Source organism: Solanum verrucosum, unplaced genomic scaffold, assembly GCF_900185275.1.
Source record: "Solanum verrucosum unplaced genomic scaffold, falcon-dt-bn FXZP01000060.1, whole genome shotgun sequence".
NCBI lineage: Eukaryota > Viridiplantae > Streptophyta > Magnoliopsida > Solanales > Solanaceae > Solanum > Solanum verrucosum.
The window spans coordinates 5,623,323-5,649,336 of NW_026020129.1; the positions used below are offsets into that span (position 1 = coordinate 5,623,323).

The 26,014-nt window shown below is 33.3% G+C and overlaps 2 protein-coding genes and 2 pseudogenes across 2 annotated transcripts; 2 read left to right on the plus strand and 2 right to left on the minus strand.

Annotated features, from left to right (window-relative positions):
• Positions 1-1,694: 1,694 nt before the first annotated feature.
• LOC125826927 (F-box/LRR-repeat protein At5g02910-like) lies at positions 1,695-6,280 on the plus strand (annotated as a pseudogene).
• Positions 6,281-8,856: 2,576 nt separating this feature from the next.
• LOC125826944 (haloacid dehalogenase-like hydrolase domain-containing protein Sgpp) lies at positions 8,857-12,056 on the plus strand. The gene is made up of 5 exons (XM_049506295.1): positions 8,857-8,968; positions 10,796-10,907; positions 11,064-11,215; positions 11,318-11,579; positions 11,662-12,056. The coding sequence occupies exons 1-5, from the start codon at positions 8,934-8,936 to the stop codon at positions 11,851-11,853; spliced, it is 753 nt and encodes a 250-aa protein (XP_049362252.1). The 5' UTR covers positions 8,857-8,933; the 3' UTR covers positions 11,854-12,056.
• Positions 12,057-12,504: 448 nt separating this feature from the next.
• On the minus strand, positions 12,505-19,060 carry LOC125826979 (phragmoplastin DRP1E-like; annotated as a pseudogene).
• A 3,364-nt stretch (positions 19,061-22,424) lies between these two features.
• LOC125827078 (probable purine permease 11) lies at positions 22,425-23,924 on the minus strand. Its single transcript, XM_049506441.1, has 2 exons — positions 23,802-23,924; positions 22,425-23,539 (listed from the first exon to the last, which is right to left on the minus strand). The coding sequence occupies exons 1-2, from the start codon at positions 23,839-23,841 to the stop codon at positions 22,437-22,439; spliced, it is 1,143 nt and encodes a 380-aa protein (XP_049362398.1). The 5' UTR covers positions 23,842-23,924; the 3' UTR covers positions 22,425-22,436.
• Between the last annotated feature and the right edge of the window lie 2,090 nt (positions 23,925-26,014).

Consider the following 26,014-nt stretch of genomic DNA (forward strand, 5'->3'; position numbering starts at 1 on the left):
TCTTGTGTGCATCGTTTTCAAAACAAAACAGGAAAAAGTAAATGATAGTGTGATCTGCTATCACTTATTGAGTTCGTTGAAATTCTGTCAGTATTGAAAATATTTGTTGGGATTGATATTTCTTCTCTCTCTCCTGTGTACATCATTTTTAATACAAAACAAAAAGAGTAAATGATAGTGTGGTCTGCTATTATTTATTGAGTTCGTTGAAATTTTGTTAGTTCAATTGTTAGTATTGAAGAACAATGTTTCGTAATATTATGAAAAAAATTAATCTAAATCTAAATAATTACAAGAAATTTTTATTTTTTTTAAAATCACAATTTTTTATTATACTCAAAACTTATTTATCCTACATTTTTTTATTTTTGTTTCCAGTATATTCCTCGAATGTGAGGACCTAAACATGTACAAGGATGGAAATAGTCATATATCCTATATAAATATACCATAAAGGTTGTTCACATTAAAAAAAAGTGAGAAAAAACTCAAATATATTTAACTATATATGCCATCCATTAATAGTTAGAGTTTATTCGTGCATTTACCGTGACACAATGTGAAAATTCGTGTTATTTTTTACTAACAATTCAAATAATAATAACAAAAATATATGTGTTATTAATCTCTTCACCAACAAATTAAATAATAAAAAATAAAATAAAATACACGTATTATCAAACTCTTCAGTAATCCTCAAATAATAAAAAAAGATGCACGTGTTTTTGATCTCTTCACTAACAACTCAAATAATTAGAAAGTGCATATGGTATCAATTTTTTCACTAACAACTCAAATAGTCAGAAAATAGGTGTCATCAATCTCTTCACTAACAACTCAAATAATTAGAATTTATACGTGTTATCGATCTCTTCACCAACAATTTAAATAATTAGAAAATACACGTGTTATCAATCTCTTCATTAACTACTAAATAATCAGAACATACATGTGGTATTAATCTCTTCACTAACAACTCAAATAATGACAAAAATACACGTGTTATCAATCTTTTCCCTAACAACTCAAACAATCAATAAAAATACTCATGTTATCAATCTTTTCATAAGCAACTCAAATAATAAAAAAAAAAACACATGTGTTATCAATTTCTTCACTAACAACTCAACTAATAAAAAAATACACGTTTATTAATTTCTTCACTAACAACTTAGTAATCTCTTCACTAACAAGTCAAATATAATAAAATACACATGTTATCAATCTCTTCACTAATAACTCAAATAATCAGAAAACACACGTGCTATAAATCGCTTCAATAATAATTCAAATAATAAGAAAATATACAGATTATCAGTCTCTTCACTAACAACTCAAATACACATATTATCAATCTCTTCACTAACAATTCAAATGAACGTGTTATCAATCTCTTCTCAAACAAGCTAAACAAATAAAAAAAATACACGTGTTATAAATCTTTTTGCTAACAACTCAAATAAGCATATATTATCAATCTCTTCACCAACAAATTCAATTAGTCAAAAAAATACACATGTTATTCGTTTGAATGACCCATGTTACGTAATCTATCCCGAATTTAATTTAACGCGCACTAATATTATAATCCGACCCGACCCACCTACTTCCCTATAAGATCCAATTAAGTTCATTTCTCTCAATTTATCATGATCCCAAACCCCTAACCCTCAAATTAGTTCATCATTTCTTCAATGGCGAACAAAATCATGGCGATTGGAGATCGACTCAGTGATTTGCCTGAGCCAATTTTAGTTCACATTCTTTCTATGTTGCCGGACGGTAAAGATGTTATGAAAAGTAGTGCAGTATCTAAGCCATGACGATTTCTTTGGAGGCCTGTTCCAATATCAGTGGATTTCAGCTTCCCTAAGGATACTTATTTCAGTCTCCCTGAGAGTGGGGAATTGGAGATTTATTTGATTTCGTGAATTCCACCCATAGAGAGCTTCTATATTGGAGGTCTGGCCAAAAAATCAGAAAATTCAATATGGTTGTCAATTTTTCTATCCGGAGAGGTTTCATAAAGATGTTGATTTGGTTGAGATTAGAAGTCTCACATCGGCAAAAACACAAGAGAGATATTGAGTATTTAAGTAAGCAGACCTTATCAACTAGTGACACGTTTTAAAGTCGTGCGGGCCTAGGCCCAAAGCGGACAATATTACTAGCTGGTTGGACCGTTATATGTACAATTTAGATATAGTCAAGGCCTTTCCCGACAGTTCTTATGTCACTCATAAAGGCTATTGTGGACACAATACTCTAGGTTTCTTGTAGGTTTTAGTCTTCAACCCATAGTAATTCCTTATTTTTAGCTTGTCTACCATTGTTTATATGACTTATTGTTGTTCAAGTCGTGACCTTAACAATCTAGACTTCATATTTCAAATGTTGTGTTTCCCAATCTTTGGGACCACAATTTAATTAGCTAGTATGTTTTAGTGGCTAACTTGATCGAACACGACATCGAGTGTCGGTCGTGCCTCCCTACTGTCACGATCCAATCCACCGGGCAGTGAGGGCATCTACTCTAACACCTAAGTAGGAGAACCCTCGATTTCCAAAACAATTTTAAGACATGTGAAAGATTAAGAAAACTGAAGAACAATTAACATTCATAAGATTTTTATAAAATAAGAGTTTTATTTTGGATAACAATTTGAGTTAAGACTAGTAAAGTAATTAACACCCCAAGGATCTAGTCTAAACAAGTACAAGAGCTACTAAGAATACAAGGTATAACAAAATTATAATTTACGCATATCCCACCATGCAAAAGGAGAAATAGAAGCCGCTGGAGATTGACTTCGTCTTCACCTATGAAACATCACTGATCCTACAATCAGACTATGCCAAAAAGGCATAGCAAGAGTAGTATCAGTACAACCACACGTACTGGTAGGCATCATCGGTCAACCCGATACCCACTGCATAATATAAGAAATCGACTAGCAAGAAACATGCAATAAGACTGTTCGTTCCTCCACCTTTATAATCCCAATTACTTTATAACATACTAGTACTTGACTATAACCCTTTTTCTTCTCCGTTCTTACTCATAGCTTAACCGTCTATCTATTAAGAGAGATCCCGAATATGACCACTACCAACTCGATCAACACTCATGACACGCCCTTACTTCACCCACGACACCACTCAACCTGTAACCCCGTGGTACGTCTATCAAGGCCTGTAAATCGTTTCAATATCAACCCCTTCCTAAATAACACTGATATCACCAAGGCCCTTGGCCCCCACTTACCATACCACATCCCAATTTGGCCCGACTGTTCGCAGTTCATTCTTTACGAGATATACCCAACCACCTTACAACACCACGAACTCACATATAAGAACATAATGTACAATCTAATTATCTTTCCAGGAAACATGTTCAATTCCACATTATCAATAACAAGTAATCATGACAATTTAATGGTCCTCTCATGGAACCCATACTCAAAATGTTAGTATGCCAGAACGTGACACCCGATCCAAGTTAGTGTGTCAGAACGTGACACTCGTTCCAATATGTATGTCGGTACGTGACATCTGATCCCAGTTAGTGTGCTTGAACGTAACATTCGATCCATTCAACAAGCTACAATCACAATCACAATGTATATTCTCAAAATCATACAATCAAGTGTTGATTCATGGCATACAATCATTCATTCACACTCGTTTGCATTAGGTGTGATCAATAGTGCAACATTCACATACATACACGCATTACAATGAAGCAATAACTAGCATACATCACACAAACAAGAAATCAAACCATCACCTACCCTAGATCACATGATAGGGTTTCCTCCAACGGTATACGTCTGATGCAACCCTAGGGATATGTGCTTAATCATCTCTTTTCGGTGCACAAAAGCCTACATATGAATTCTACCGTCCATTACCAATATACTACGCAATGAATCACAGATTTATACTACTCAATTAATAAAACCTAGCCTACCTGGACACCAAGCATTTGCAGAGGGATTGTAGCTCGAAAACTGGTTTCCGGACGACGGGACGGTGGATTTGATCGAAAATCCGCAAGCTATCGACTCATTACGCTAGAAATCTCTTCCTCCTTCCTTCTCAAGCATAGAACAACATTTTGAGGGTTTCTGGGGTGATCCTCGCATCTTTTTGGTGTTTTTGTAAAAAGGAAAAAATCACACTTCGCGTTATTTACTTTCTGCCTCGCCCATCCCGCTTTGGCGGCCACTTATCCCACTAGAGCGTCGCCGCCCTAGCGGCATCTGGCACGCTCTGGCGGGCTGACAGACCCAGTTTTCCTGACATTTTTCATTTCCTAATTAACGACGGTTCGGGTCGTTACACCTACTTTGGGGCGTGACAAGTGACAACACCGACAAAATTTCAAGAGTCAACCGAATGTATATGTCTATTAAATATATTAAGTTGTTAATTGTTATGATTTATATATTTTTTTACGTAAATTTCAAATATATAAAAGACTAAGAAAATTAAAATAAACAAATTAAAACAGAGAAATAAAAAAAAAATGAACAAAAAGCCCTTGGTTGCAAAAGTAGGCAGCCCTCCATTTCTTTAAAAATCAGCCATAACCCAAATCCCTAACCTTCAAATTAGTTCTTCATTTCTCCAATGGCGAAGAAAAGCAAGGAGAAAGAAGACCGACTCAGTGATTTGCCAGACTCAATTCTAATTCACATTCTCTCCATGTTGCATGATGACGGTAAAAGAGTAGTGAGAAGCAGCGTATTATCTAAGCGATGGCAGCTTCTTTGGATGTCCGTTCCAGTATCACTTCATATCCAATGCCCTAAGTCGGAAAGGGATGTTCTTGATTACTTGTATTTCCACCAATAAGGAACTTCATTATTGGAGGTGTTGTCACAAAATCAGAGAATTTTGTGTCCTATACAATCCTGGCGACTCAGAGATTTGCTAAAGATGTCGATTTATGGTGTTATTTTGCAAGTAAACTAGCAAATGTTGAACATTTTAAACTTATATGTGAAGGTGGATATAAGTTTCCTCAGTTCGTATATAAGAATACGTCCTGGAGAAAGTTGGATATAATGTTTTGTATGGAATTGAAACCCTTAGCTGATGTGAAATGGAGTGGTATCGTTTCTCTTTCAATTGGATACACATATTTGACAGATGATGCCATGGAATAGATATTATCTGGTTGCCCTAACTTGGAGTGCTTGCAATTGGACCATTTTTGGGGATTTCATCGTCTGGAAATCAGCAACGTGAAGTCAAGAAAATTGATCATAGACAACTTAGAAACTGATGAATGTGATGTATGGCTTGATATAACAGCCCCATATATCCAAAATTTGAAAATTTTGGGATCTTGCCGAGGAATATACTTGAGAAATGTGGCTTCGCTTGTCACTGTGGTCCTTGAATTTGACTTTGATTTTGATTTTGAAGAGCAAGACCCATTGCAGAGAAAGGAGTCTACCTGTTTGAAGGAACTTTTTCAAAGCGTTGCCCATGTCGAGAAGCTTAAATTAGGTCCCTGGTGCATCCATGTTTATTCCTATTCATTAGTTTATTAACATTAATTGTGACAGTATTTAGGATAATCTAATGAATAATTTGGTGAGTACTCAATAATTACATTCTTTTACTGATCTTGTTGCAAAGTTGCAATTTGGTGTTCAACAATTTGAATGTCATTATTAAGTATGCAGCATTTCCTTGTTTTGATATATTCTCATTAATTTCTCTATATGGTTTATAAGTACTTGTCCATAATGGAATTGGAAGGGTGGCAACCTCCACCATCAACCTGGAAATTCTTGCAGCTTCGCATGAATTTGAAGCAATTAGATTTCCCTGGAATTTGCTGTTTTCTACAGAGTTCATCAGATCTTGAGACTTTAGTCATTGATGGGTACAAAAAATCAAGAGTAAGTTCCCTTTGGACTTTATTTTTGTTACTTCATGTTATCAATATCAAATAACTATTAGTGAAAGAAGACGAGGATATATATCCACATATTTTTGACATCCAGTACACTAGGAAAGGAATCATAAAACTTAATGAAAAGTCACCTTCGTGAATAGTGATATACTTCATAGATAATGTTAAAAGGTTACAAGGAGGGGGGATTTGACTGATGAGAAGATTTGTAAGTACTTGGTGAACTATACAATAGCTTCTAATTTGTGGAGACTTATTTGCTCCCTTGTGCATTTTTTCCATAAGAACTTGAAAAAGTGAGGAGTTTTCTCAAGTAACATGTGTGCTCACAAAAAGATCCAATTGGGAAGGGAGCTGCCATTTGTCAACCCTTGTTTGCGTCCAATAGATGACTGTATCCAACTTAAGAATCAGCCACCCCGTTGGCTTCTCTATAATAGTGTGTCACCTCGACTTATGAATCAACTCTTTATGTCTTTCAATAATAAGTTCATATTGCCAAGAAGGTTTTGCAACTTGCTTGACAACATTCACAATAAGTTAAGAGTTAGCTTCCACCCAAATTCTTCTAATACAATGTTCAAAACACCATTTTAGCCCATAGGAAGGTGCAAATGCTTCAGTATCTTTTGATCAAATTTTGCTTTTCTATTCTCAAAAGTGTGTGGATTTCTCTTTGTTAAATCTGATGCAGTGGCATGCTTATTATTCCTTTTTCTTGTAAGACGTTCAGAAGAACTTTTTTGTTCTCTCAATTTATTTTCCTTCATAAAATAGTTCTGCTTGTGTTGCTTTGATTCATGTTGTCACTATCAAAATAGACTCTATGAGTAAACTTTTTGTAGTTGTTGGAAAAAAACGTTTAACAAGTGATCAGATGCTTTGAACATCTTTTTATGCTTGCATGTACCACATTGTAACATTTGCTAAGTACTGTGATGTTCCTTGAATTTAAAAATTATCACCTTTGTACTTTATTGAGAATTAACTCCTTGGCTTCCGGCTTCTATCTAAGGATAATAAAATAGGTTAATATAGTGGATTCTTTCCTACATGACCTGCTGTTAAAGTACACAAATAAGGATGAACAGACAAGGAGGTTTGAGACACATGATTTTAACTCCTCATTTCCACATTTGAAGACCATCAAGATCCTTAACTTTTCTAGATATGTGATGCCATTGGTGAAATATTTGCTCAAGCATGCAACAGTGCTAGAAAAGTTCATCATTGCTGCCAGACGCAAAATGTGTCTCCGAATTACGTCAAAATGGAACAGGAGCTCCTGAGCTTTCCAAGATCCTCTTCGCAAGTATCAGTTATCTTTTCTTACTGAAAACCGTGGACCCTTATCGTTTGTTTTAATCTCAACATACTTAACATCTGTTACTTTATGTTTGAAACTGGTTTGAGTTGATAGACAAGGCTTGGATTGCACTTATCAGTGTGTTCATTCTAAATGTTTTGTGATTTCAGTTCATACTGCTGAATCTTGATCATGCCTTTATACTGAAAATTTAAGTTTTGAGAATCATTTGCGTTGTTCGTGCCTAACACCTGGCCCTGTTTCCGGCTCTGTTTTGAATCGAATGGCTGCCCAAGAAGATTGGTGCAGCATTGTTCTTCCAGGCATGAAGAGTGTGTTGAAGGTGTACACAATAGCCCTTAGATTGTAACGTCAAACTAGAGTATATTATAAGCTCTAAATTGATACTACTAGGTTTTATTATTTTTGCAAGCTCATATATTTTGTATATTGTACAGACTAGGTTGATTTTTATTACCAAAGGGCGTATATATTCGTTAGAAAAAAGTTTTATGATTGTTGTTTAAGTACTATTATATGTATGAGCACTGATTCATCCTTTTTTTAGTCAGCTATATTTTTTGCAACATTTGTTTAGACAATCTGCTTTAAGATGTCTCTCATTTTGTAGTTTTCTCTCCTTGATTCTTTAGTCGTTTGCTCGACTACTTTAACAGACTCGTTGAACTTAGTGGCCTCGTTGTGTAGAGAGAGATCTCGTTCTTCTTTAACTCTTTTTTTAAACACGCGATGAAGCACATTTCTTTTCCATTCCAAGCCAAAAGGACTCATTTGTCTCTAATTTCAATATGTTTATTGTATTCCTATATATCACATCACATTTCTTCATAACAACATGATTTTACTATAACGATCAATTGATTTTCATAGTTGTTATTGTAAATTTCATAGTTTGTTATTATTAAAGACCTCATATTAAATTGATTTTCACTACGTAAACGGATAGAATTAACTTTATGTTTTTTTTTCCTTTTATCATTTTCTCAAATGTAACACGTGAATGTGAATAGGGGTGACTTAACTATAAGTTAACTGAATCAATGACTTGTTCCTCTTAACTTTTTTGGGATTCGTTTTTTTTCTAGGAGAAAATACAATATATTTTTTACCTTTTAATATGGGATTATTGCTATAATTGTAAATGAAACAGTGTTTTAAGTAATTATAATATTATTTCTTACATGGATATTTATGAATATGATTAATAATCTATTTACCTTTTCTATTTTTCCTTTTATTATCCTTATTATTATTGACTATTCTGAAGTCTTTCAAACAATCAAATCTTCTGCATTTTGTTAAACTTATTATTATTTACTTATAAAAAAGATCATAATTTATCCTTCGTTGCCTTCTTTAAGATTCCAATAAGCAATATATTGAAGCATTGCAATACTATTTTGGTATTTATTAAGTATAATAATCTTTCCTTTTAGAAAAATAAAATAAAATTAAATGGTCTCTTTAAATTTTGACTTTTAGCCCCGATGTTTTACAGTCCACTTTCTTGCCTTTACGCTTTATTGGAACGCTACACTATTCTGATTCTTTAGTAGATTCTCTTTTTTTTCTTCATAAAGTCGCGACCTTTGTTAATTACCTGAATTTTTTATACCACACTTTCCTGGTTCATCAAACGCAGCTCTTAAAATTATATTTGATTACCATTGCAAGATGACGTATCCTAATGGGGAAAATTCGACAGAAAGGTGAAATTTTTAATCTATTTTTAGCTTTTATTTGTCAAGATTTGATCTGGGGTGGTATTTTTGTTGATTGGTATAAGAAAGAGAGTTTTTTTTGTTGCATTTTCCCCTTTCTTCTGAGGAAAATTATGTAGAAAGGTGTAATTATTAATCCATTTTTAGCTTATATTTTCTGGATTAATTTTAGTAGTTGGCTTGATTTGATGTGGGATCTGATTTGTTGATGCATTTTTACTGATTGGAATAAGAGTGAGAGTTTCTTGTTGCATTTTCGCCTTTCTGCAGGGGGAAGTACTGTAGAAAGGTGAAATTTTTAATTCTAGTTTTAGCTTCTATTTGGTGGATAAATTTGAATGTTTGGCAAGATTTGATCTGGGGTTTCATTTCTTGATGGACTTTTACTGATTGGTAAAGTAAAAAGTGTCTTGTTGCATTTTCCTCTTTCTGCAGGGGACAGTTCTGTAAAAAGGTGAAATTTTTAATTCCATTTTTAGCTTCTATTTGGTGAATAAATTTGAATGTTTGGCAAGATTTGATCTGGGGTCTGATTTCTTGATGCATTTTGCTGATTGAATAAGAATCCGGGGTTCTGCTTTTGTATCTTTTGATTTTTCATGAATATGCTTAAGCTCCCACATTTTTGGTCTTTATGATGTGAGCTAGTTGTTTTGACGACTTCCTTGCAAATTATTGAATACATATATATCTCCATATGACTATTTAGAAAATTTTCATCTATTACTTGGAACTTGTGAGATTCTTCAATCTGATTTGTGATCCAAACAATTGATCTCAATCTCTTTGTTTTGATACTTTGATGTTTGTATCTGATTGAGGTAAATGAAAAATGTGTTCCTTTGGCTAAGCAGATCTGTATCTTCCTTTTGCCACTGGTTTTCTTGTATTGTTTTCTCTGATTCAAAACTCAATCTTCTTACTTAGTTTTCGATTGATCAAATAGGATCTTGGGCATGTTAGCAATTTCTTCTTTCTGGTTCATAAAATATAAGGCGAATGGGTTCTGTTAACTTCATTTAGTTGAAATTTCTTTCGTTTATATGATGCGCTTACTGTTTTATCCTGACTGATATATGACTTTCGTCATGACTATTGGACCTGGGGTTATTACACAATTTAAACTTTGTGCAGTCTATTCTCACTTTGTATTCTCTGACTGAATGTTTCTAAAATCTATAACCTGTTTGCAATGCCTAGAAACTGTACTTCACATCAACGGCAATTTAAGTTCGTATGATGTATGAGAAAATGTCTGGTCCAGACTCATACGTAAAAGAAAAATGATAACTGGATAATTCCTAATTGAGCTTGAGATGGATTTTGTGCTAAACAGTTCCTGGTATTGCCCCTATTGAATAGAAATCACAATCCTTCCTAGAAAGCGCAGCGACTTAGTGCACATTTAACTTGATTTTTCTCAAAATATGAACTTCATTATATCTTTGAGATACGGTTATCATCAATGCTTCATGCTTTTCATAATCTCCTGGTCCTCGTATAAAATGTTCAGGAAAGAGAATTACTAGTGTTTAATATTTTATTCTTTGAGAATGTATCAGAGGCAGTTCAAAATTTAGAATCAATGAATTCTGAATGGGTATGGATGTTTTTCAAATTGTTTTTTGAAGGACACGTATGGTCCTAACTCAAGAAAGTTGGTGTCATTTCACCAAATGTGTTATACGTAGATTTGTCCATGGAATGTATAGCGCTACATTGCGTTCTGTTTAATATTACACCAAATTGTGTTTGGAGATTGTTGTGTTTTGAAGACAGAAAGCAAAGCTAAACTACTATATTTTCTCTTAGCAGTTCACCTCTCGCGGTACTTGCTCCCCTTCAAGCAGTTCTATTTGACGTAGACGGAACTTTATGTGATTCAGATCCTCTTCATTATTATGCCTTCCGTGAAATGCTTCTAGAGGTACCGACAATTATTTACCTTTCCTTCAGAGGAAATCATTCTTATATGTTTTGACTTGTGGAATGCTCCCCTGTGGCTCATTGCTAATCCTTAAAATCTGGAATATGTCAAATCATTTCTCATAAGTCATAACTGCTGGCGATTTGTGTTCTGCAGATAGGCTACAATTGTGGTGTGCCAGTTGATGAGGAGTGGTTTATCAAGACTATTGCTGGGAAACACAACGATGATATCGCATCTGCCCTTTTCCCTGATGATCAGGAACGGGGTCTTAAATTTTGTGATGAAAAGGAAGCTATGTTTAGAAGGTTTGGAACTCCCTGCTTGTGTATTTCAATTGACCTTGTGCTACTAAACCGTATGTTCAATTTCACTCCTCCAGTCTCATAGCTGTTTTCGGTGCAATATAGGTTGGTGAAAGAACAGTTGAAACCTATAGATGGTGTGTACAAGGTGAAGAAATGGATTGAAGATCGTGGACTAAAACGGGCTGCAGTTACCAATGCACCTAGACTAAACGCTGAACTGATAATAGAAATACTTGGCCTAAAGGATTTCTTTGATGTTGTTATTATCGGAAGTGAGTGTGAACGTGCAAAACCATCTCCTGACCCTTACTTGAAGGCCCTTGAACTGCTTAAGGCGTCCAAGGAGCACACGTTCATATTTGAGGTCTGATTTCTTTATTGACCGCATTTTTCATTTACTTTATCTTCACAACCATTAAAACTCATAATCTGTCTTCTGTTGTTAGGATTCTGCTTCCGGAATAAAAGCTGGGGTTGCAGCTGGGATGCCTGTTGTTGGGCTGGCAACTCGAAATCCACCTCACATACTAATGGAAGCAAAACCTGCTTTTCTTATTAAAGATTATGAAGATTCGAAGCTATGGGCAGCTCTAGAGGAAATCGACACAAAGTCAGGTGCCACAACAACTACAGTCTGAGACCTACACATACTAGGTGAAAGATCTGTTATTGTTGTTGAGTTAATTGGACTTGCTTCATTGAAACCTTGGATTTTTTTTCATAAAGAGGGAAATGGTACTATCATTATTTTTCTTTCCTCCGTATAATCGGATGTACTAGTTTCCAACAGTTGATATTGATTTAAAAAATTATATAAAAGCCGGATATGGTGATTGTTCATAGACCATAGCTTGCAGACCTTGAGAATAAAAGTGATTACTTTATAATAACTTGTTTATTATACTCTCTGAGTCAAGATGCCACCTTCTTCATATCTGTTTGAATGCTTCTGGTCTTTGGTTCTTGTTCTTTTCCATTGCACATCTATGGCATAAGATGCACAAACAAGTATAAAAATTCCTTTCCATGTATGACCTGATAGCTAAGGAAAAGTCTTATATTTCCCTTGTGCAGTTGAATTCGACGTGGATAGACTTATAAATCTCAGGCTGTACAAGTACTTTTTGTAGCCTCGGTGTCATAATTCATAAAGCAGCCAATTGAATCCGACAGAATTCACACACTGCCAATGGTAAAAGATGGAGCATTCCTTTAAAATTTAGAAAAGCTAATAATGTATCTTAGTTTTAACCCATTACAAGATGATGCTCTATGGCTTTGAAAAGCATAGGTTTAGAGCAAAAAGAAACATTATCTAATTAGTTTGCAAATTATATACCCTTTCACATCATTTTCCCCATAATGTTGAATCTATTTCGTCTCTAGCAGACTTGTAAAGCTCAAGCCTTCTTGAACATTTCTGCCTCCGCTCCATCAAGACTGGATCTTCATTCAGTAACTGGGAGAGTCTATGACCCTACAAGTGGAAACAAAATCATTAAGTACCATCTACTAACTTTGAACCTGAAAGGAAAACATAACATAATTTTCAACCTCTTTTGTGAAAGGTCTTTACTGTAAGAGATTTTCAGACAATTTATTTGATACTTTATTTCGGCTAATTATTTGGAGAGTTTTGTGCAGAGAAGTGAAAAAAGGTTGTGTAAGTGCCTGTAATTGAATCAGCATTAATGAGCTTTCACCTAATGACATGTTCCCCAGTTTCATGAATAGATCATCATTCATCAACTATTGATTTCAGTAAGATATTAAAGCATATGGATATCTAATCTCTGGAAGGTATTAAGCAGGATAAGTGAAATACCTCCTTTTTGCCCAGTTGCGTATAGAAATGATCAAGTAAACAACGCTTAGCTTCCCGAACTTGACAATAAACCACAGCCTTTGGTATTGTATTCCTTAAGGTATCAGACACCATCCCGACATATGAGGAAATGTTTGAGCCTATCCTGCGCAAGTGCCCCTCTGTGTAACGGTCAGCAGATGAAGAAATTGGGCTTCCACCCTTATCCGCATCTTGTGGAAGTTTCCGGAAAAAGTCAACAGTAAGGTATGAAGATTCCATCTCCACCATCCGCAGAACAGTCTTCTTGCTGTCACTGCGGAAACGCTCTAATGCTTCAATTGCAGCGGAAGCTATCTCTGCTTGAAGAGTTGGATAGCGTCTTAGTTCCTGCATTGAAAAATATCGATTCATCATTTGCCATTACATCATGAAGTAGTCAAAGGTTGGGAACTTGGGATCATACCTGAGTTTCCCCTATTGACTTCTTCACCAGCTCTTTCAAGATGAAGTGGACCTACATAATCAATTCATGGAGTTAAGTTGAAATGAGCAGTTTCAACAATTGGTTTGTCTTTTAAGTGGGGAAGAGGGGGATATGAAAATATTGTGCGCTCTCAAATTAGAGCAGCTTTTAGATTATTTGCTCATTTCTGTACTATTCCAATTCTGTAAGTTATGCAGTCTTGAGATAGAGCAGCTATTTAACTACTGGCACTCCCTAGCCCATGCAAAATAGAGAATAGTTCTCCAGATGACACTCTCTGTGGGGGCCAGTGTCATAAAAAGATCTTCTTAACCATAGCCACATCAAGTAATATGACAAAAATCACATCCACAGGATAAAAGCATAGGTGCAAGCAAGTACTTACTGCATCCACTGAGGCTTCAGCAGGACCCCTGAAATAATTAAGAGCACCATCGATAAGCCGTCTATAACCTTGCTCTGGTGCTATTAAATGAGGTTGATAGCCATCTGCCTCAGAGACAACCTTCCTAACATTTTGCATCGCGAGATGATGATCCAGTGGAAGCTTTCTTAAAGCAGCAGGGAGCTGGTAGTCAAAGACCCCATAAATGCGATCTCCTCCTGGCCGCCTACACAAGCAGAGGTGGAAGGCCAAGCATAAGGAACTTATAACAAACAAGTTCAACTTAACATCATTGTAAGGCAATGAAATAAATGTCCTTGGTTTTTAAGACACTATGCCTGAAATCAACTGAAGATGTCCCCAACTCCTAATTAATGTGACATCCATTAAATGGACAGTACTTGATATATGAATGAAACCAAACATTATGGGTTTCCCTTTACATGACAAAATAACAGTTGTGGTTGTGAAGACAGAAGGAAAATTCAGCAATGTTTTCAAATCAACAAGATTTTCCTTCTGTCTTCTTACAATTCACATTAGTTAAAGAAAAATGCATATTCTTACCCTCCTTCAAGATGCTCCTTGAAAATCCTATCAAAAGCACGGCACAGCTCTAATATGGCATACAACTGCGCCTGTCAATTTAGGCAAAACTAGTAAAGATATTGAATCAAGCACTAAGCATATTTTCAGAAAAGGAAAAGGTTAGTATCATTACACTTGCATCAATTGCAACAGGTCTCCCAAGATAACTCATCAATGCTTGTATTGATCAAAGACAAAATGGCTGGTACACGGGCCTTGATCACAGATTCTAGATGCTGGGAAAATAAATATTTGGTATCAGCATCGTATAACAAATATCAATTACAAGAATTAGAGATAAATCTTTCTTGAGCAGCTTTGGTAGACTGTGTATACTTTTGAGAGTAATTTTGCCAGATACTCTGAACCCATTCTATTGGCCAAATGTCCATACTCGGGACTTGTAGCAAAAAATTCACGCTCCTTACGCCTTGCAACAACCATATCAAGGTTTTTATTAATATCGGCCTGTGAACGATTGACAAGTCCAACCCAAGGATGTTGTAACCGATAAGATCTTCCTTCCAGAACCTTCATCACATAAATTGAAAAGTAAACAAAAGAGGATTGTCAGTATGATAGAATACAGCCCCAAAAAAGTAGCAATTATCCGCAATTGATGAAAGACTTGCCACAGCAAAGGTAACATACAACTACTGCTGATTATTAACAGAGAACTTTGAGTGTATTCATAAAGAGAACCTGATGAATGTTGCACAATCTTAAGGGAACAACCTGACAATTTATGTTTCAACTTCCGTTTGCTTATCGTTTGTTTCGAGAAATCAATCAATCAATTCTGATTCTTTCCTTTTGTCTAGATTCTTTTCTTATCAAGATATATGGATCTTGTTCATGAATTAACGAAAATGTGCACAAGCTCTATTTGCCTCTGCATCCTGCAGTTATTTTAGGCATCGAGAGGGCATGAATGCCTTCTCTACATTCAACCATTCATCAGTATCTATTTACATCAATTTTGAACTTCAGCATGGTATAACTTAATAGAAAGTTCTTGTCCGCCAATATACAGTCTCACAATGGAAGCCTGTAGCAAGGTATTCTTGCACATCAACATATGACAAAAATAGTTATATGCTTATCCTAGTACTGTGCACTGTGTGCAGACATAAATCTCACACTTAAGCAATATTAGCACTTCAAAAGAAACACATAATACCCAAATTCAAAGTGGTGATGGATATTGCAGATGACCTATGGAAGAATCAGCATGAAACATACTTTTAAGAAGTTCAGTGTTTTTTGTAAATTTAGAAGATTTATTAGGTATAAACAGACTTTTAAGAAGAGATCAGTGTTTTTTGTAAATTTAGAAGATTTATTAGGTATAAGCCTGTGTATTATAAACCGTTCATCGTTAACGATGTATCAGGGATTAAAAGATGTTGATTAATACAGAGAAACATAACTCCTCTTCAACAAGGAAAAACCAATTGTTAGGTAGAAAGGAAAAAAGATGGTACTTACATCCAATGCATTTGTTCCCTTGTCCATCAAATCAAGCTTTGTCAACACACCAATTGTACGTTCACCTGCATGGAAGTAACTAAGTTCTCCAGTGACCCTCAAAGTATTTTGCAAATGTGAGAGAAAGAGCAAAGACGGGGAAAATTAAGCAAGTGATATATTACGGCCAAGAAGACTTGAAAATATTACCAGCTGGATCAACTTCTCTAGCAATCTTTATAGCATCAGATGTTGCAACATCCTGATTGGCTGGGGTAATTGCTAAAAGAATACAGTTTGGCTGCAATGCAAGAACCGAAGTTTTGTCAGTCAGTTCCTATAAATGTCTAGGGAAAAATTTACAAACTAAGCAATATCATCAAAGTCTATATTCAGTGTGGCAGGATCATAATTCTCTAAATGCTAATTTATCATCTCAAAGAGGCTACACAGTTATAATTTGTTACTCAACAAAGACATGCTCTGCCTCTCAGCATATTACCTTCTCAACATATGAGCGAACCATATCTTCAATTTCCTGAACTATACTTTCAGGCTGTCCCTCTGTCGACAACCACATATGCATTGAGCAAAATAGATCATGAAACATGTATTTATGGAAGACCAATAACATGAGAATGAAGAAACATACCAACAGCAACCTTTGTTAAGCCAGGTAAATCTACCAATGTCAAATTGACAACTGCAATGAAAACCCAAGATGAGTTATCTTATTGAACCAATAGCCAAATCAAAATCCCAATATTGAGTCCTATGAATACCACCAAGAATCTATAGAGTAAAAAGCTAAAAACTAAAAATGAAGCAATTGCACTGTCCTAAAATCAACGACGGCTTAGATATGTTAATATGAAGTTCACATAAAATAACTTTTTTTTTAAGCACTATATGAACAATAGGTACTAAACACACACAACCTGGGGCAATACAAATGTTGTTAGCAATTTGCATGATAATGAACAGGATAGAAAGTAGTACTAAACTTAAGAAATTTCATAGCATTCAATTAGGGATTTTTATATTTTGAAAGCACAGAAAAATGCAACATAATGGGCATATATATGGTATCAATTATGCAAACCATCATATGCCTGTCTTCCCGTAGATACACTGCTGAATCCACAACAAAAGCCAGCACATGGTAAATAAAAGTAACATAACATAAGTTATACGCACCATTTGGAGAGTAGATGCTGAGATTAATAGGAAGAGGAGAAATCTGTTTAGTCTTGCCAGTCACCCTGTCAGTTTCTTGCTGGATCTCTGATCTTACCATAGCTTCATTAAGAAGAAATGTACAAAGTGTCATAATCAAATCAAAGGCATAAATACTGCATTGTTTTAAATGATATTACACAAAATATTCAATTCCAAAATGGATATGGTAATGGACTAACAGTACAGCAGAAGAAATATGACAACGTAATCTGGATAGCATAATAGTAAAGCAGAAGAAGCTATACAGAAAATCTGCATTGTAGCACAACTTCAAAACAGCAACATACCAAAATCTAGGAACTTCTTATTTCCAGTGTGAAGAAACTGTGCATAGTCTTGTTGTCCTGGTTCAATCTTGTAAAGTTGCAAAACCAATGGCCTTCTCGTTACAATTCCTGCCCCAAAACAAATGTTGATATGTGAAAACAGAACAAAAGGGACGGACAGAGTATAAATATAGTAGTTTATAACTTTTTTTTTCAAATAAATTATTTTTTATTCTACTAACAGAGCAAGATTGCAGTGGAGTAGAATTTTAAGGTGTGTTTCTACAATAATTCCAATGTGGCATCCTGAAAATTATAAGTATCAATTTTGGGGTATGTCTAAAATAGTGAAGTGGAACAGTTGAAGGTCAAAGGCAAAGGAAAAGAAATATAATTTTTATTTTTTAAATAGACATTTAGAATCAATGTCATTGTGATAAGAAAGTTTAACTCGAGCAAATCATGATAATACCGATAAGCATAAACTCCAATCATTAGGTCAAAAGGTCTAAAACTAACTATAGTCTATAAAAGTTAGCATTTTTTCTGACTTATCAATTAATTGTCACATTTTCTCTAAAATTAAGAGCTACTGGGTTGTGTGCTGCAGTTCAATTAAAAAGACTTCTTTTTCTCTAAAGTAACCTTATTTTAGTCTGTCTTCTCTATCTGCACGTGTTAATAAAAGCATTTACTGGGGTACCAACTATCAAGTACTCATTTCTCTCTTCTTCTTAATGAAATAAAAGAATCTTTTTTTTTATATATATACTTTGCTGGAATCAGAGCAAACCTGTTCTAAAACGGATGATTTCATTTTATTTTCAGGAAAAAAAAAATCAGATTTTAAAGTTTTTGATATTCTATTCCAGTGATTCATCTCTATATGCATGCACTCGAAATGTCAACCAACATCCCGAAGCCTCACGATAACAGGATTTTCATCTCTATTCCTATTTTAAATTATTTGTTACCACCAACTTAGGTCTTAGTGGGGAAAAAAATCTCCAATTGAGAAACTACAGTCTAAAAAACTGAAAATTAACCCTACGAATACAATTCGTACAATTAAACCATTACCTGATCCTCTAGGTAGAAAATCCCGGCCGACGATACTCTCCAACACCGAAGACTTCCCGGAACTCTACAAAAACACTATCATTCAGTCAAATCATTTCAAAAAAACACGTCAACAACGCGAAATTAACCATCACGACTAATAAACCTCCATCACAAACACCGATCAAACAAAAAAAGAACAAATTACAGATATAAGCAAAAACAAAACCACAAAAAATAGGTATAGATGAATCGTACCTGTCCACCGAGGACGACGATTGTAGGAAGAGCATCCCAAAGAGTAGGCAAAGTTCGATCATCTCCGTAATCACCGAGGAGCGTACAAGCCCTCTGTATTTTGTTCACAAGGCCAATGACGCCTTCCATTTCACTGAAAAACCTAACCCTACCGGTTTCACGATGCCGGAGATTCCTATCGACGGCGGATGCGGCGACGAATGAGAGGAGAATGAGCAGGAAAAATGTGAAGCAAATAACTGAATCTATTTTTATATTATTATTTTTTGACTTGGTAGAGTGGAGTGAAGTGAAGAGTTGTGTGTGTTGGTGTTCAAGTTAGTGCGCCACGTGGGGTAGTCCTTTTATAGTTTCGTATCAGGCCATGAGGTCCCCAAAAATATTTTTTTAAAATTTTGACTATGGGCGGGATGTTATTTTATAATTTTTCAATGTGTTGTCAACTTTGGTTTTATCAAGTTTGCGTTTCGATATGTGATATGAAGTTATGATTTTTAAATTGAGGTTTGGATTGAGATTTGGGATTATGATTTTAAATATATATTTTGTAAAAAAAGAAGAAGATAATTTTGAATTTTATAAAATAAACTCGTTTTCGATGTGAAGAAATTATGCTTGTCATGTGAAAAAATTATGTAAAGAATAACTAGTTAATACTATTGATGAAATTATGTGTACTTGAAAGTTTGTAATTGTAGATATTTATTGATGAAAGGGACATGGAGAAATATGATTTATCATTGGGTCGTCTTAATTTCGTTTTCTTGTTTATGAACATTGGTTTGCTCATTTGATAAGCTTGTATGAGAATTGTAGAATTCTTTTGATAATTTTCTTGTGTTTTATACAACTTTAGAAATCTAAATTGTATGTCCTAACAAAACTTCTACTTTTTATTAGTTTGATTTCGTATTGCATGTTCAAATGGATCCTAAATTTAATTCGAGAAATTCGAACTAAGACATATTGAAATTTTAGTATCTAAAAAAATGGTTTAAGTGTTCTTATTAAACATGTCCGATAAAAAAATTGAAGAAAAAAATTATGTGTGATTCAGTCATTATTATGAAGATAAGTTAATCACTTAAAAGAATCGCATATCACAACGTACACACTACCTTTAATAAATCTCACATGTGAAGTTACAATGAATATGTAATTGTTATTGTTGTTCCTTTAATTATGTATTAATTTCAATAAGACGTAAAACCTCTAATGTGTGTTTCAATTGATGTTATTGTGTCGAAGTAAAGACAGAAATATATTTTATACAATTAACTTATTTATCCCATTTGTGTCTATGAACACACATAAAAAAAATCCGTTTTGTTTGGTTGATGTGATGTGCTTGTGCATTTACCGGAAATCAGTACTAAATTCAAATCCTTACTTAAAGTGCCAATTGGTAAATTAATACTAATTTTCTATATTTGGGATTATTTGCTTTTACTACTAAGGATTATTAAAGAGTAATGATTCAACAAATTATAGTAACCTTTAAATAGATTACATCTTTTTTGAAAAAAAGATCATATGTAACTGTCATCTAGATCGTGTAACTTATTTTATTCTTTCTTAAATTACTAATAATAGCCATCATTTAATACAATCAACCAAAATCACATTAATTGGAAAACAATATAATTGTAGAAAAAAGGAACAGCATTTTACGCAATTTATTCCCTTTGTTCAAATAAATTATTACTCTTTTTGTTTCTATACGTAGATTAATTGTGTTAAATATGTCGTAAGAAAAAATGTTTTTTATTTACGTACTTCTGTGCACATAAACTTATATCACTTAATCATATTAATTAATATATATTTTGACAATAAATAATTACTTAATTATGATAAATTAATATAGCAATATAAATACTACTAATAAGTATGAATAAATATTATTCGACAACTATAAATTGTTTCTTTTAGTGTTTGGTTTAGCGTGGCACTTATTAATTTGGTCATAGGTGTTTATATTGCGATTTAACTAAATTCAAATTTACAAATTATTATATATAGGTAACATTTTTTTTAGGACGATACTTTCAACTGAGTTTTTTTCCATTTTTGGAGAGACTCAAACCTAAAACTTTGAATTAAGATGAAGAGATCCGAAATCATCTCACAACATCATCTCCAACTTTTGTCATTGAACCAAAACTTTATTTGCAATATGGTTATTACTAATTAATAGCATTCAGTCACGTAAACACAAAATGAAAATTGCGTAGAGGTTTATTTTTGTCGTGACTAAATTTAAATTTATGCATTGCAAATTCATTGAATTTTTGACCCGTCTATTCCAAAATCTAACTAGTCTAAACCTTTCGATCATAACAACTTAAATATACGTTATTGAAGCTGAAATTATCGCGGCTGCCGGCACCATGATTTTTGCTCCAGACCAAGAAACTGTTCTTCGTATACTAAAAGTTTCGATTAACGACAAAAAGTTGTGTAGCCTTTTTGTCTGTACACACTTTGTACTATATTTTGGCTGCTCATCTATTATTAGTCATCCAACTTAATAATTTTTGAGACAATATATAATTAACCCCCTGATTTGTATTTTATTTTCAAGAAGACAATTTAATTAGTTAGGGATTTTTTTGTTTTTGTTTTCTCACTATCTGATATTTATATTGAAGTTCGACTAAATTCGAATTCACATAAATATCTGATATTGAAATATTGAGGATAAAGCGCTCCTGACCGTTCCAAAAGTGACTTTTGACAAAAAAAAATAAAAAATCCTATTGTTGGCGAAGAATAATAGAACTTTTTGGGGGCAAGAGCTTTTACCTTACGGAATGGTGGGAGGTTTGACATGATGACTTATTTTCTCCGTCTCAATTTATGTGATACTTTTTGAATTTTAAGATCTAAACAAGTTTATTTTTAATTGTCAATGATTGTGACTTATAGTATTTTTTACGTAGTTTATAAATATATAAATTTCATTTAAAAAAACTTGAAGATTTCATATACAAATTTTCGATCAAACTTAAACTGTTTGACTTTCGAAAAATAAAAAGTGTCATATAAATTGAGACAACAGGAATATATTAATATGAGAAAGATTACAACTTAACGTATATTTCATATAGTTTTCGAGCATCTAAATTTTAAATAATCCAATTTAAGCTTCAAAATAATTAATTAAAATGACTCTCGTAAAGTGAATTGTGACCGGTGAAAAAGAAATATAAATAGCAAAAAATACAAAGGAAAAGGACATAAACCTAACTCTCTAATTTTAATCCTAATGGTTGTTAAATTATTCAACTATGTTACTGAAGATGCTATAACTAATAAACCAAAAAACTAGTGGGGGTGGGTTAAATGGGATAACTAATTAATTACATATAAATTATAATTGACCTTTATATAGGGAAAATCTACCACTATATGTGCTTGTAATTGTAAAGTTGATCAATTTGATCACTTACACTTTGACTATAGTGAATAATATAAAATGTTAATGACATGATGGTTATGACCTTGATCAAATGAATCATCATATTGTATTCAATTTCCCCCACATAATAGAAAAGGATCATATTTTCATATCACACATTACATAACATCACTATTCTAAGGAATGGTAAAACTACGACACTAGAGAATTACGTTTTTCCTCCTGCCTCGAGCGTCATTTAGACTTCTCAATGAGTAATAGTGGCTTCATTCTCCTCAGATTTTGAAGATTTGGCTTTGGAGTCATCAAGATAATTCTGATACACATAAGAAAGAAATCCCCAAACAGCAAGCAACAATGCAATGATTTTTTCACCATCCATTTTATCATGAAAAAAAATCACAGCAAGTAGTGGCAAAGCAGGCAAACCCAAAGTACTTATCACATTAGAAAACAGAGAAGACACTTCAAATATCAATCCCAGCAATCCAATACAACAAATCTGCCAAAGCACAGCAGTCCAAATCAATGTCATCAAATACGAAATTTCGCCCTTGTTAAAACCATTCATCTCTGCTGTCAAAATTCTTATTTCTCCGCTCGCATATAGTCCCACAACACAAGCACAACTTGCAATGAATGAAGGAAAAACTTGCATTTTCAATATTGTGTCAAATGTCTCACTTTTGATCACTCTCTTGAAGGTTACTTCTAGTAAAGAGAGGTATAACGCGTAAGTTGCTGATGCAGCCACCGTGCATACAAATCCAATCGCGTATTTATCAGCTGATAATTTCGTACTAGTATCAGATTCAGAGTGAACTGCTAGTAATGCAGCTGAGATTGTAACAATCACAACAGAGTTGAGTATTAAAGCTGTGAACTTTTGCGCGTTTAGTAGGAGCGAAAACAGGCAATTGAAGGCTAATTGAGATGCACAAATGAGGGAATAAGTTGAGACAGGAAGATACAATAGTCCATATGAATACATCAAATTGTCACCTGCTAACATTAGTCCAAAAAACAGATAGATGAGAAAAAGGGAAGATCTTGATGGCTTTTCGCGCGATTGAAAGGCGGTATTTTTGGAAGATTTAAAGAGAAAAAATAGAGGAAGTAAGATTGGGAAACCAGCTGATTGAACAAATGTTGCCATCCATTTACTATTTCCACCTTCATCATAGTAAAATCTTCCTAAAAGTGTAGCTGCAGATTGGCCAACAAGTAGAAAAATGATGTATAAAAATATTCTAAACCACCATCCATAGTGTTTATTTGATCTTCTTGAAATTTGTTGCTGCTGATTTGTATTTATTGTATCATCATCTTCTGATATTTGCCTGCTTGATTCTTTGTGTCATACACCACAAAATGAATAAGTAGTACCAAAATAGTTATCGATTAATTTAATTGAACAATTGAAAGTTCAGATAACCAACCAGTTGAATTCACGTGATTGTTACTATAAAGAATCATAGGAACATACCCTATATACCTCTCCTACTTTTCTTGAATTATTATATTTACCAAGAAATATACCAAATTTTGATCATAAAAAAGGCTAAAAAAGAAGGGAAAAAACAACTTTTGAAAGGAAAAATAAGTGACAAACCTGGGATTTGTAGCTCCACTTGTTGAGTAGAGTTCTCCATGAATAAGTTAACACACAGAGTGATAATAAAGCCCTGTTCTTCTTTAATAGAGAAAGCAAAAAAACATAACCTACATTGACGGAGTCAAAATTTTCACTAACATGATTCAAAATATTAAAGAAAAATACGATATATTAAGAAGTCAACGAGATTTATAATTTTTCGACGAAGAAAATTTAGATAAATCCGTGGTACTCTAACTCCGCCCCCTTATCACGTATACAAAATATCAGAAAGTCCTACAAGTTGAAAATTATCTCTTTTAGGGCCAACTGTATTGTGTCTGTATGCCAACTTTGACTAATTTAAAGGGATGAAAAAGGCAAAAGTTGACTTATTCACAATGAGTTCTTTGGTTTCTCATTCGATTCGATATTCATATTGTAGTTTTGATAAATTTGAATAGTACATTATAGGATTTGTTTTGGGTAGCGCTTTGACATGATTTTCTTTATATTCAAAGTTTGAATTTGAGACTTATGATTACGAATAAAATAATTTTATTACTATACCATAATTATTAATTCATGTTGGTACGAGATTGGCTCAAATGACGTACATTTCTTCATGATTACCTTATAATAATATAATACGTAATTTAAAAGGCAATTAATAGATACGGCCATGTCCGTATTAGAAAATTTCACATCATGATAAAATATTCCTTACTAAAAAACAAACACTTTCATAAAAAAAAATTGATGACATCTAATTAAAAATAAAGAGCACTTATCGTCTTACTATTATTCTTACTTTACACACCACATGACTTTTTGTCTATTACTATTCTCTCCGTTCATTTTTACTTGTTCATGTTTGACTTTACATGACTTAAGAAATAATAAATAGTTATATTATTTCTATAAATTATAAGACACCTAAATATTAAAAAATTAAAAAATATTTAATCATAAGGATAAACTAAACACAAAATGACAAATTATCTCTTATTTTTTCAAACTAGACAAATAAAGTTAGATATTATTTTTAGTATATTAAATAAGCAGTAGAGATGGACGATGGGAGTAATAAATAACCGAATCAAACTTATCAAACACTGTCATGTAGGGGTGAACATAGTATGATATAGTACGGTATTTAAAAATTCGGTACGGTAATATTGATATTTGGTTTTTAAAATTATTATACCATTAACATACCAATTTAATTCGGTATGATTTGATATTTTGCGGTATCGTAAATCGATAATCATAATTTGTTCTACTGCGACTAATATATACTTGTATAATAGAATATTATGATTTCGACAATTCAAAAAAAGGTCTCAATTGTATCTTACTAACACATTACACATGTAGAAATATGTATTCAAAAGAAAGTAAAAACAACTTTTTTTGTCATTTCGATCAAAATAAAGTAGTCCAACTTTCATATTTATTAGTATTTTAATGATAACAATAATAACAATAATAATAATATAATATCTATATATGTTGTATATGTAACTATATACTTCAGTATGATATTTGGTATTTCACTATATATTTTTATATATCAATTATCAGGATTCATTTCTTGGCGCAAATATTCACTTATAGCATACCATATTTCAATGGATTGACGTAATTTTTCTACCGCGTGTACATTCCCATTGAATATAAAAAAAATAAAAAATATACACCATATATCATATCAAAAATCATAATAATAAAATTACGATATTAAAAATTTTAATATGATAAAATAATTCATTTTATATCATACCACAATCACTCCTAATGTCGTGTATGGAATGACTTCCTTACTAGTCTTAATTACTCATTGAATTCAATGCTTATACGAAAAATAAATTAGGTAGAATCTATAAATCACAAGGACCTATGCAGTTAATATACCTTGGTTCCTGCACATGATAAACATTGGGTTGGTAGCAATTGGAGATATAATCTCCACCTAAAATTTCAACATTAATGTTAGGATTTTCATAGTTTAGAAATACGTTTATTTTCTTTTTTAAGTTTTCTTTTCGATATTCAGGGCCTGCATTTGAGTTTCGATTTTTATATAAGAGTTTCGATTAAATTCAGATTATGCATTGTAAAATCTATTCAGGAGTGACACTTGAGGAGTCGTAATAGATTGAAAAGTGAGTTTCTTCACTTTAGGAGCTACTCATGCAATCGAAGAAAATATTGAAACTTCATGGGTAAGA